Here is an 11,574-nt window from a genome sequence, read left to right on the forward strand (position 1 = left end):
CTGTCGTCCCGGCTCTCCCTTGCTGTAGCGTTGTTGTTGTATTTCATTGTGATAGTAGATTTCGATTACGGATGTTGGAATACCGAGCTAATAACTGTTTCTTTGTTAGCCTTGATTGTGGGTTTCAAAGTAACCGGTGATCCCACATTCGCTGCATGTATCCCCTCTCTCAGTGATTGCCTGTATGGTAGCATTCCAGCAACTCCATATTTTCTGTCCTCGTCCAACTGTGTCTTGTTCCAGTAGCCCATTTCTCATCAGTTTGCCCTGGTCCCCAGCAACTGACGCAGACCTTGTTGACCCGGGATTCAAAACCTGTACTCCAGTTTTTCGAATCCCGGTCAGGGGCAGACATCACCAATGACAAAAACATCATCCAGTAAGGGTACTTAGGCAAGACCCCTCATAATATATCCGACTACCTCAGGATGAGGTACTCTTCAACTAATCTAACAAAAATCAAGACAATGATTAATTTGCATTTTACTGCAAGAGTATTAGATACAACAGATAAACAGAACTCAGTATTTGGTACAGAAACCCTTGTTTGCAATTGCAGAGATCAGACGTTTTCTACAGTTCACCATGTTTGCACACTGCAGCAGGGAATTTGGCCGACTCCTCAATACAGAACTTCTCCAGAGCAATCAGGTTGTGGTGCAGTCACTGAACAACATGGTCTTTCAGTATTTGATCAAGTATCTAATGATCTTCTATTAGATTCAGGTATGGAGACTGGCTAGGCCACTCCAGGACCTTGAGACCTTGAGAGCCACTCTTTAGTTTCCCTGACTTCCCTGACATTTTGGGTCGTTGTCATGCTGGAAGACCCATCCATGACCCATCTTCAAATCTTTTCCTGAGGGAAAGATATTGTTGCCAAGATCTCACAGTACATGGTCCCCCATCCATCCTTCCCTCCATATGGTGCAGTCATCCCGTCGTCTTTGCAGAAAATGATTATTCCACCGCCGTACTTCAGAGATGGCATAGTGTTCTTGGGTCTGTACTCATCCTTCCTCTTCAAAAATGGCAAGTGAAATTTTGACCAAAAAGCTCCACGTTCGTCTCATCAGACTACATGACCTTGTTCCATTCTTCTTCTGGACCATCCAGATGCGCGGAGAGCGGGCGGTTTTGTATTGTAGTCAATAGAGTTGGTGCAACGGGCGCGATGACGCGTAGGGCGATGGACACGAGGGAGCAACGGGTGGCATCATACCACAGGCACAGCGCGTAATTACGCGTGACGTTAGAAGTTAAAAATTTGAACTTTTGTTGCGTGTCACGCCAGTCGATCAGCTTCGGGAACGTTCGACGGCTCACACAGGGGGCAGGAATGAATCAAGGTGGCCGCTTTGCGGTCACCTGGAGCTACCCAACACGGCCAGCTGAGCTTTCAATACAAAAACAGAGCCAAGAAAGAGCACTCACCTGGCTTGTAGAATGGCGGAAGGGAGATCTTGGGACAACTGGTATGTGCAGCTTTTGCTTCCTTTTTTAAGATCTGTTGAACCATAGCTACTGTGCTAAGCTAACAATAGTGCACCACTGACAGCACAGCATTTAGCACGATATCGGCCACTTGATTGCGACATTGAAACTTTTTTTTGCCAGACTAGTGTTCCCGTAAAGCAAGGGACACGCAGTGTAAAAAAAGACGAATAAAGGAGCTGTTGGAGAAAATATTGGCTCTGCCACATCACAAAAAAGTGAAAGTTCTCAGCAATGCTCTCCTTTCCGGATCCTGATTAATCATCCATCTGAACGCGGCACGACGCTGGAGAGACGACGCAGGATCTAAAAGCTACAAGGAAATTGTAGATACACTAACTCATCATTTTCACCAAAGCCTTTGATGATAGCAGAGGGATTCAGGTTTCAGACATGACCAAAAAGAGGGTGAGTCTGTTACCATGTTTGTTGCAGCATTGTAAAAGTTACCTTAAAACTGTGAATTGAAAGCTGCTTTAAATGACACTTTGAGAGACAGGCTTATGAGTGGATTAAGAAATGAAGCAGCACAGAAAAATTTCGCACAGAAAGTGTAATGGTGGCTGTGATAAAGTGAATGAACAAGGTCCATGTGTCCGTTGTGGTAAGTTGGGGCACCTTGCTCATGACTGTTGGTGTGAAGAGATGAACTGCCATAACTGCGGGAAAAAAGGCAACTTGGAGCGGACATGAAGAAATAAAAGGGTCAATGTCAAAGACCCAAAGACCAGACATAAAAGTGACAATCCAAAACAAGATGAAATGTGCACACGTCAAGAATACTTGGGGAGATATTGAGATTCTTCAGTAGAGTTGTCCAAATAATGTCCAAATAATGAATGTGGATGAAGGCTCAGAAGGCTTTTGGGCCAAACCCAAGGTGGAACTTGTGGTCAACCATCAGGAGGCGGATGGACAATCAAAAACCCAAACCCCAAGCATTGATAATGCAAGAATGGACTGCCATCAGTCAGGATTTGGTCCAGAGGTTGCTTGACAGCATGCCAGGGAGAATTGCAGAGGTCTTGAAAAAGAAGGAGCAGCACTGCAAATATTGCCTTCATGCATAAATTCTAAGTGATTCTCAATAAAAGCTTTTGAAATTTATGAAATGCTTCTAATTGTATTTCATATCAGGGGTGTCCAAACTTTTTGCAAAGTGGGCCAGACTTCGTGTGTAAAAAATGTAGACGGGCCAAACTTGGCAGGCGTTCTTTACATATATCAGCAATTTAAATACATTTCAGCGAGCCATTCTGTGTTTAACATTTGCTTTTTTATTTCATTTCAGCTATCACTAAGCATGTGTTTTGGTTCATTTGAAACATGCATATAAAAAATGAATTGATTAACATTTGCTTTTTTATTTTCATTTCGGCTATCACTAAGCATGTGTTTTGGTTCATTTGAAACATGCATATAAAAAATGAATTGACATTAAATATTCAAATTGAATATTCACTTAACCACTTTTTTTTAACACTTTAATTAACTTTTTTGTAACAGTTGAACAGACGTAATTGTGCTCTAGGGTGCAAATTACATTTGAAACATAAAAAAAAAAAAAAAAAAAAAAACAATCTCACCATGGCAAGTCTAATATTTATAGAATTTTTAAACACAATAACAGAGAAATGAACAAGTAAACAAGTAACAAGTATCAACAAGTACAGGGCTCATTTAAAATATGAAATTAGTAACTATAAATGTTGATTGATTTTTTAAATGGTTATTATTCTGGAGTGAAAACTTAAAAAAAAAACTGTTTTCAGATTTATCGTAAATGAAAAATGACTTGTCTGCTTGAGTATGATGGGTGAAACTGAGATCTGGAGTGCAGGACAAAGGCCAGGTGTGGCTCTATGGCAGTAGTATGAATGCGCATGTCTTGTAAGTGAGAGTCCGATAGCGGAAATTGACCACGGGCCGCATTTGGCCCCCGGGCAGGACTTTGGACATGCCTGCATTATTCCATAGAAACAGCTGACAAAAACACCTAAAAACCCTGAAGAAGCAGATGTTGTGTAATTCTCAAAAATTTTGGCCAAGACTGTATATCTATGACAGGTTTTGTATTGTTTTCTTTATTTTTTTAATATTATGCATTTAAAAGGGTTCAGGAACATTTGGGGGGACTTGGAACAGATTAGGCTATTTGGATATAAAACGCAGCTCTACTTATGAAAAATTCACATTACAAAATGGCTTTCAGAATGATTTAATTTTGTAAGTAGAGGTACAATATATTTATTTATTACCTGAGTAAAACGTGTTAATCTTGGCCAGCTCTTTTTCAGATGTCTGGAAGAACTTCTCTTCAAACTTTGCAAAATACCTTTTAACGGTGTCTTCATCAGTCACTACAGAAAGAGAAATTAAACATTTGTCAACACTCATGATAAGAAAAAGGCATACATAAATAAATCTCTCTACAGGTTAACTTTATGTTAGAACCACTGGTGATAAGACTGCCACAGATATTGAAGTCAAACGCAGTCAAATATAGGATCATGGCATGCTGTGGTAAAAACTTTTTAAACTTATGGCATGAGCTGGATTGGGTCATCAGATGGTTTGCATTTTCCTTACATTATTTGATCGATCTTTAGTTCGCCAATTCATCAATCGTCATTGACTGTCATTGTGAAATAAATTATTATAGCTGGAGGAATTTTAGCTGCTACTGAAAAATCTTAAGTAGCTACTCGTCTATTTTTTTTTATTATTTTTTGCTTAGCTTTCAATGGAGGTGAATGCTTTTCACTCATCTTTTTATCTCCATGCTTTGCAACTGCCCGAACTAGCCTCCTGCAGTATTTTTCTTCCCCAAAATCTAACCATGGAATTGGTCAACTGGGCTCACACCTCAATTAACTAAATCAATCAAAGTGCACAATTTTATAACAGTTAAGAAACACATTTTACACTGAAAGCAAATTATTTTTAATACTTGAGTGTAAAACTCAGCTGCCTTTAGAACAGCTGCTCACAATGGTGATTGCAATTGTGAATTCGCTGAGAAAAAGTATACAGTTTTAAAAGTATTGTACTTGTGTTTTTTTGTTCATTGATATAAAATGAAAGCCTGCCCATTGAGAGAGTTCACTTATAGAAAAAAACTTATATTGCTTTTTTCAGGGCTAAGGAGGCAAATAACCAATATTTAAAGCCAGTATTCAATTCAAGGAATCAATATTTTCTGTTGTATACAGTTTTAAAAGTTCTGTACTTGTGTTTTTTTGTTCAGATATAAAAGTGAAAGCCTGCCCTTTGAGAGAGTTCACTTATAGAAAAAATAATTTATATTGCTTTTTTCAGGGCCAAGGAGGCAAATAACCAATATTTAAAGCCAATATTCAATTCAAGGAATCAATATTTTCTGTCAAAAAAAAAAGACATATTGTTATTATTGAACATTTTAACTGTCGAACAGCAATATCATGCTCCTCTACAAAAACTGTCAAGAATGTATGTGTCTTAACCAGTCCGTGACACAAAAAAGGTAGGGGACAATTGCTCTAGAGGAGTGGTCCCCAACCACCGGTCCGCGGACCGCTGATCCGTGGATCAACTGGTACCAGGCTGCGTGGGCTGCACCCGAAATAATGTTTTAGAAATGATTTAGTTTAACAAAGGGATGTCCAAACCCGGTCCTCGAGGGCCACCTATCCTGCACGTTTTTATGTTTCCGTCATCAAATGTAGCTGATTCAAATGATCAGGTTTGTTGTCAGGCTTCTGCTGAGCTTGCTGAAGAGCTGATCATTTGAATCAGGTTTGGTAGGAGGACAGAAACCTCCAAAACATGCCGGATAGGCGGCCCTCAAGGACTGGGTTTGGACATGCCTGGTTTAACAGTTCGTACGTACCAGTTATCCTGTCCATGCAGCTGAAAACCCCCCTACAACATAATGCTCCCACCACCATGTTTCTCTGTAGGGATTGTATCAGGCAGGGGATGCAAAATGCCTGGAGCAGCGGCAACTGATGGATGGCCGCGGTTGAGAGTCGAACTTTTCTCCCATCTCCCTACTCAATAATTGGAGCTGGGCCATAGTGAACTTTTGGGTTGTTCTTCATCCTTTTACTGATTGCTCAGTTTGGCTGGACGGCTAGGTCAAGTAAAAGTTCTGATTGTTCCAATATATATACAGTTGTGCTCATTAAGTTTACATACCCTGGCAGAATTTATGAATTATTGGCCATTTTTCAGAGAATATAAATGATAACGCAATAACTTTTCTTTCACTCATGGTTAGTGCTTGGGTGAAGCCATTTATTATCAATAAACTGTATTTATCCTTTTTCAGATCCCAGAATCACCAAAAAATATTACTTCAGTACACATAGTTCCTTCAATCTTGAATTATTAAACCTTATACGGTAGCTGTACTGTTATTTCTTCCCATCCGTTTGGCTGTAGTCTCACGGAGAGCAGAGGTTATATTAGCGGTGCCCGGAGGTCTAATTAAAGTCTTGTCTTTTAGGAGTGCCTCCCTCCCTCCTGAAAGCGTGTGTGACTGTCCTACAAGACACGTGATTGGCTCCCAGCGCGACCATCGACCAGTGAGGGCAGGAATTGTAATATACTCCCGCCCCAACTCCCGCTTGTTAAGTAGACCAGTGGTCCCCAACCCCCGGTCCGCGGACCGGTACCGGTCCGTGGATCAACATGAACCGGGCTGCATGGGCTGCACCCGAAATAATGTTTTGGAGATGATTTAGTTTAATGGTATGCGCACACCGAACGCGAACGAGGCGAAAAAGCAGAGTGTTTGTATTGTAGTCAATGGAGTTCGCGCGACTGGGCGCGAATGCACGTCGGGCGACGCGATGGACACGAATGGCGTGACACGATGGACACGAATGGAGCAACGCGAATGGCTGCGCGCGGTCATGAAAGAAAGGTGGAAGCGAGAACTTGGGACAACTGGTATGTGCAGCTTTTGCTTCCTTTTTTAACATCTGTTGAACCATAGCTACTGTGCTAAGCTAACAATAGTGCACCACTGACAGCACAGCATTTAGCACGATATCGGCCACTTGATTGCGACATTGAAACTTTTTTTTTGCCAGACTAGTATTGCCGTAAAGCAAGGGACACGCAGTGTAAAAAAAGACGAATAAAGGAGCTATTGGAGAAAATATTGGCTCTGCCACATCCCAAAAAAGTGAAAGTTCTCAGCAATGCTCTCCTTTCCGGATCCGGATTAATCATCCATCTGAACGCGGCACGACGGTGGAGAGAAGAAACGACGCAGGATCTAAAAGCTACAAGGAAATTGTAGATACACTAACTCATCATTTTCACCAAAGCCCCCCCCCCCTAAGGCGTTGACCGGTCCGTGGTGATCAAAAGGTTGGGGACCACTGAGGTAGACCAAGAGAGGAGACGCAAGGGAGTGGAGGAAAGAGGCTTCACCGGAGTGTTGTAAATCTCTTAGATTTCTTTTGTAATAATTTGGAATTTCAAATGAAAACTCTGTTATTCATGTTTGGTAATCTACAGGCTTCACTTTAACTAAACTTCAGGGTGCCACTAATATAACCACGGCTCTAAAAGACTACAAAGGGATGGGAAGGGATGATAGTACTGTTACTGTATAATTTCTTACATTGTCACTAAACTGTTGGGAGTGTCATTTACATGGTAACATGGAAAAAAAAGTGAATTTGACCCTAAATTTCAGGGTGCGTCCTACACACAGGTGTGTCCTATATCTGGGGAATTGTGGTACAGAAATTAAATTCATGCACTCCAACTCATATTTAGAAATACCTTCAATGGACGGGGCCTGGTCCTGAGCAGCATATAACATCTCTTTGAATGCCTGAAAATAAAGAAGAAATATAAAAAGTGACATGGGTTACAGTAAAACATGCCTTAAAGTGTACATACAGAGTTTGGAAGGAAAAATATACATTGTTCATCAGAAAAAAAAGGCATCCAAGCGCATTTTGATTACACTGGCTTTATTAGAGCAAGCTTATACAAGCCTATAGAAACTTTTTGTCATACACACCAACAGTGGTATGAAAAAGTATCTGAACCGTTTGGAATTTCTCACATTTCTGCATAAAATCACCATCAACTGTGATCTGATGTTTGTCAAAATCACACAGATGAAACACCAGTGTCTGCTTTAACTAAAACTACCCAAACATGTATAGGTTTTCATCTTTTAATGAGGATAGCATGCAAATAATGACAGAAGGAGGAATAAGTAACTGAACCATCACATTTAATATTTTGTGCACCCCCCCTCCTTTGGCAGCAATAACTTCAGACACTTCCTGTAGCTGCAGATCAGTCTGGCACATCGATCAGGACTAATCTTGGCCCATTCTTCTTTACAAAACTACTGTAGTTCAGTCAGATTCCTGGGATGTCTGGCATGAATGCCTGTCTTGAGGTCATGCCACAGCATCTCAATGGGGTTCAAGTCTGGATTTGACTTGGCCACTCCAGAACATGTATTTTGTTCTTCTGAAACCATTCTGAAGTTGATTTATTTGTGTGTTTTGGATCATTGTCTTGTTGCAGTATCCATCCTCTTTTTAGCTTCAACTGTCTGACAGACAGCCTCAGTTTTCCTTCAAAACATCCTGATAAACTTTTGAATTCATTTTTCCAGTAATGATTACAAGTTGTTCAGGCCCTGAGGCAGCAAAAAAGCCCCAAACCATGACGCACCCTCCATCATGCTTTATGGTGGGGATGAGGTGTTGATGTTGGTGAGCTGTTCTATTTTTCCTCCACACATGACGTTGTGTGTTTCTCCCAAACAATTCAACTTTGGTTTCATCAATCCACAAAATATTTTTGCCAAAACATCTGAGGAGTGTCCAAGCCTTTTAGCGAAAATTAAACGAGCAACAATGTTTGTTTTTGTTTTTTTTTTTAGACAGCAGTGGCGTCCTCCATGGAGTCCTCAAATGAATACCATTCTTGGCCAATGTTTTACATATAGTTGATGCGTGCAGAGATATTGGACTGTGCCAGTGATTTGTGTAAGTCTTTAGCAGGCACTCTAGGGTCCTTTTTTACCTCCCTGAGTATTCTGCGCTGAACTCTTGGTGTCATCTTTGGTGGACAGCCACTCCTTGGGAGAGAAGCAACAGTGCCAAACTCTCTCCATTTGTAGACAACTTCTCTGTCGATTGATGAACATCCAGACTTTTAGAGATGTTTTTGTTTCCTTTGCCGGCTTTATACAAACCACCAATTCTTGATCGCAGGTCTTCAGTCAGCTCCTTTGAGCGAACCACTGTGCACATCAGACAATGTTTGTCATCAAGACAATTTTTACCAGGTGTGCTTTATAGTGGACAGGGCAGCTTTAAGCCACTCATCAGTGATTGGGCACACACCTGACTTAAATTGTTTGGTAAAAATTGGTTTCAATCGCTCTATAAGTATCCTTGGGCAGAGGGTTCAGTTACTTATTCCTCCCCCTTCTGTCATTGTTTGCATGCTATCCTCATTAAAAGATAAAAACCTATTAATGTTTGGGTGGGTTAGGGTTAGGTAGGTAAGATTTGATTTGAACAAAGATCAGATCACATTTGGTGGTGATATTATGCAGAAATGTGAGAAATCCACTGCAGGGTGTCAGTCATTTTTCTACTTCTTGGCTCCGGAAAGCCGAGCCATGACGTAGTCATTAATAGGAAAGTCTGGATGCTGTTAGCTGTCCCGGTCAGCACCATCTCACACAGGATTCTAGTCTATGAAGGCTATAGTGGTACAATGCAAAGTGTATGGGTGTCATAATAGTAAGCTGAAGAACAAAGCAATGCACTACTTTTGTGCACATTACGTCAAAAGCTAAACATCACAGAAAGGTTGCATTGCATGGGTATAGGATACTTAGTGAAAACTAAATGCCAGGAATTTGGTAGTTTGCCAGGACCACTGTCTTTATGCAATGAAGAAAATGGTCATGGAAACGGTAACTTAAAAATTAGATTTTTTATTATTTTTTTTATTTTTTACATTTTAATTCAACACCAATAGGGAAAGCTTGATCCGTCAGCCACATGTACCGAGGTTTGACGTGGGTAGGAACGTAGATTGACCGATAAAAAGAGCTTCACCTTTCGGCTCAGCTCTTTCTTCTCGAGCAGCTGCAGTCATACCACAGGCAGAGGAGCAAAGACGACGTTCACCAAACCGTTGGAAATCTCTTATCAAGATTTATTTTATAATAAAATAGCATTTCAAGTGTAACCGTTTTGCTAATAAGACCGCAGCTGCACGAGACTTCAAAGGAAAGGGCGAACTGTTCACTTACTGTACAGTGTATAAGGTTTAACCATTTAAGACTGAAGTTTATATGTCTACTGCAGAAGTTCCACGACCGAGGAAGGCCCGTGACAAGTGCATTTACAGTTACCTCGTTTGTCTGGCATGCAAGAAACCGTCACAGCACGTCGCCGCAATACAGTGTTTTTTTTGTGTTTTTTTTTTCGCTAAAAACATTGTTGTATGTAGAACATCTTCTCCAAACAGACATATTTAAAAACCGTTTTGGAGTTGCAGCAAGTAAAGACTAACCGTTTTCATCTACTACACTCAGAAATCAGTAAGTAAAAAAAACAGTGTGGTCGTTTTTGTCTTACATCTCCTTTAGGACATGGGTGAAGACAATATGAGATATTGTAAGTAGAAGCCAAAGATTCTACTACAGCCATCAGAGTGGTCAAAAATGTCTTCATTTAATTTTGGTGAACATTTTGTCAATTCATGACAATTTTACTATAGTAGGAAGCGACCCTCGGCATACGGTCTCGTAAAAAAAATGTCAAGCGCCGAACGTCCAGCCAACTTTTACCAGTTGAGGGTTCTGCCGACAGATGAAAATGCAAAAGCAAACCAAACCTAATCAAAGATTTCCTAATGTCACGTTTTAAACAGAGACAGTGGATTCTGCTCAACCATTACAATAGATATTCAATAAATCATTTCCCAGAAATTGGAAACAAAACAAGGGAGACGTTTACTTTACACAATGTAGCATGCGTTGCAAGCTTACCTCATACTGAATATACTGTTTTCTCCATTCTGGGGTGATGTGAGCTGAAAGATGCTCTGTGAATTTCATTTTACACTATGTTGACCCCCACGGGGCGCTTTCCGCTGATCGAGTCACTGAATGAAAACTCACTAGCACAAACGAAATATAGGACAACCTAAAATTATGTGCGTCTCGATCCGTCACACATTTCACAAACGCACTGAGTCCGTTTCAATATTTTACGCAAAACGTGGCGTGTTTTGCATAGTAACTCATGACATTTTAACTTAGATTATGATCAAATCTATTGCAAAATATAATCTACCAGTTATAAAGAACGACTTCACTGTTATCAACGGCTTCACTTGTTTTTCCTTTTCTTCTTCTTCTTCTTCTTGTTCTTCTTCTTCTTCTTCTTCTTCTTCTTCTTCTTCTTCTTCTTCTTCTTCTTCTTCTTCTTCTTCGTCTTCTTCGTCTTCTTCGTTTTCTCCGTCTTCTTCGTCTTCTTCTTGTCTTATTTCAGTTATTTCTCGCTTACTCGAGTTCCAATTTAAAGAGACAGTAACATGAAAAGTCAAACTTATGGAGCGTTAAACCATGATCCAACATAGAATTCTCACACTAAACACTCTCAAAGTGTTATTTTATAATTTTGGCGAGAAAAAAAGCTTCTTGAAGAGAAGAGGCCTTCCATGCAATTGGTTGGACTAGGATTCAAATGTGGTTCATTCTCCTCTGTGATAGACACATCAAAAACAGGGAGGATATGGCTCTCGAGAAACTGAAGTTCCGTATCTCTGTTTTAGGCCATGTAGTAGAGGTAAAATCAAGCCTAAAAAAAATCCAGCCCGACCTGACCCAGGCCCGCGGTATTAATGCCCGAGCCCGACCAATTAACTTAATTTGAAGGCCCAAGCGTGACGCAAACCCGAAATTTCATATTTTATATGTGGGGACTTGGGAGGGGGAGGTGATTTCCGAAAACAAATTAAAGCCTTTTGTAACGAAATCTAAGTTTTAACAAGACTGTATAAACATTTACATCTTTTATATTTCTGTGTCTG

General features: G+C 40.5%; 1 protein-coding gene across 6 annotated transcripts in view; it reads right to left on the minus strand.

Annotated features, from left to right (window-relative positions):
* LOC148415227 (solute carrier family 53 member 1-like) overlaps window positions 1-10,879 on the minus strand; it is a 54,092-nt gene extending 43,213 nt beyond the window's left edge. For all 6 annotated transcript variants that reach the window (XR_015867413.1, XR_015867414.1, XM_088428996.1 and 3 more), the window contains exons 1-3: window positions 10,529-10,879; window positions 7,273-7,324; window positions 3,753-3,854 (exon numbers count right to left, since the gene is read on the minus strand). Coding sequence is in view for 4 of the 6 variants with exons in the window: in XM_088428996.1 (XP_088285122.1) it covers window positions 3,753-3,854; window positions 7,273-7,324; window positions 10,529-10,597 (223 nt within the window). In the remaining 2 variants the exon portion in view is untranslated. The remainder of the gene's footprint in view (window positions 1-3,752; window positions 3,855-7,272; window positions 7,325-10,528) is intronic.
* Window positions 10,880-11,574: the final 695 nt, after the last annotated feature.

The sequence above is a fragment of the Hippichthys cyanospilos genome, chromosome 12, assembly GCF_059441005.1.
Source record: "Hippichthys cyanospilos isolate Australia breed blue-spotted pipefish chromosome 12, RoL_Hcya_1.0, whole genome shotgun sequence".
Classification (NCBI taxonomy): domain Eukaryota; kingdom Metazoa; phylum Chordata; class Actinopteri; order Syngnathiformes; family Syngnathidae; genus Hippichthys; species Hippichthys cyanospilos.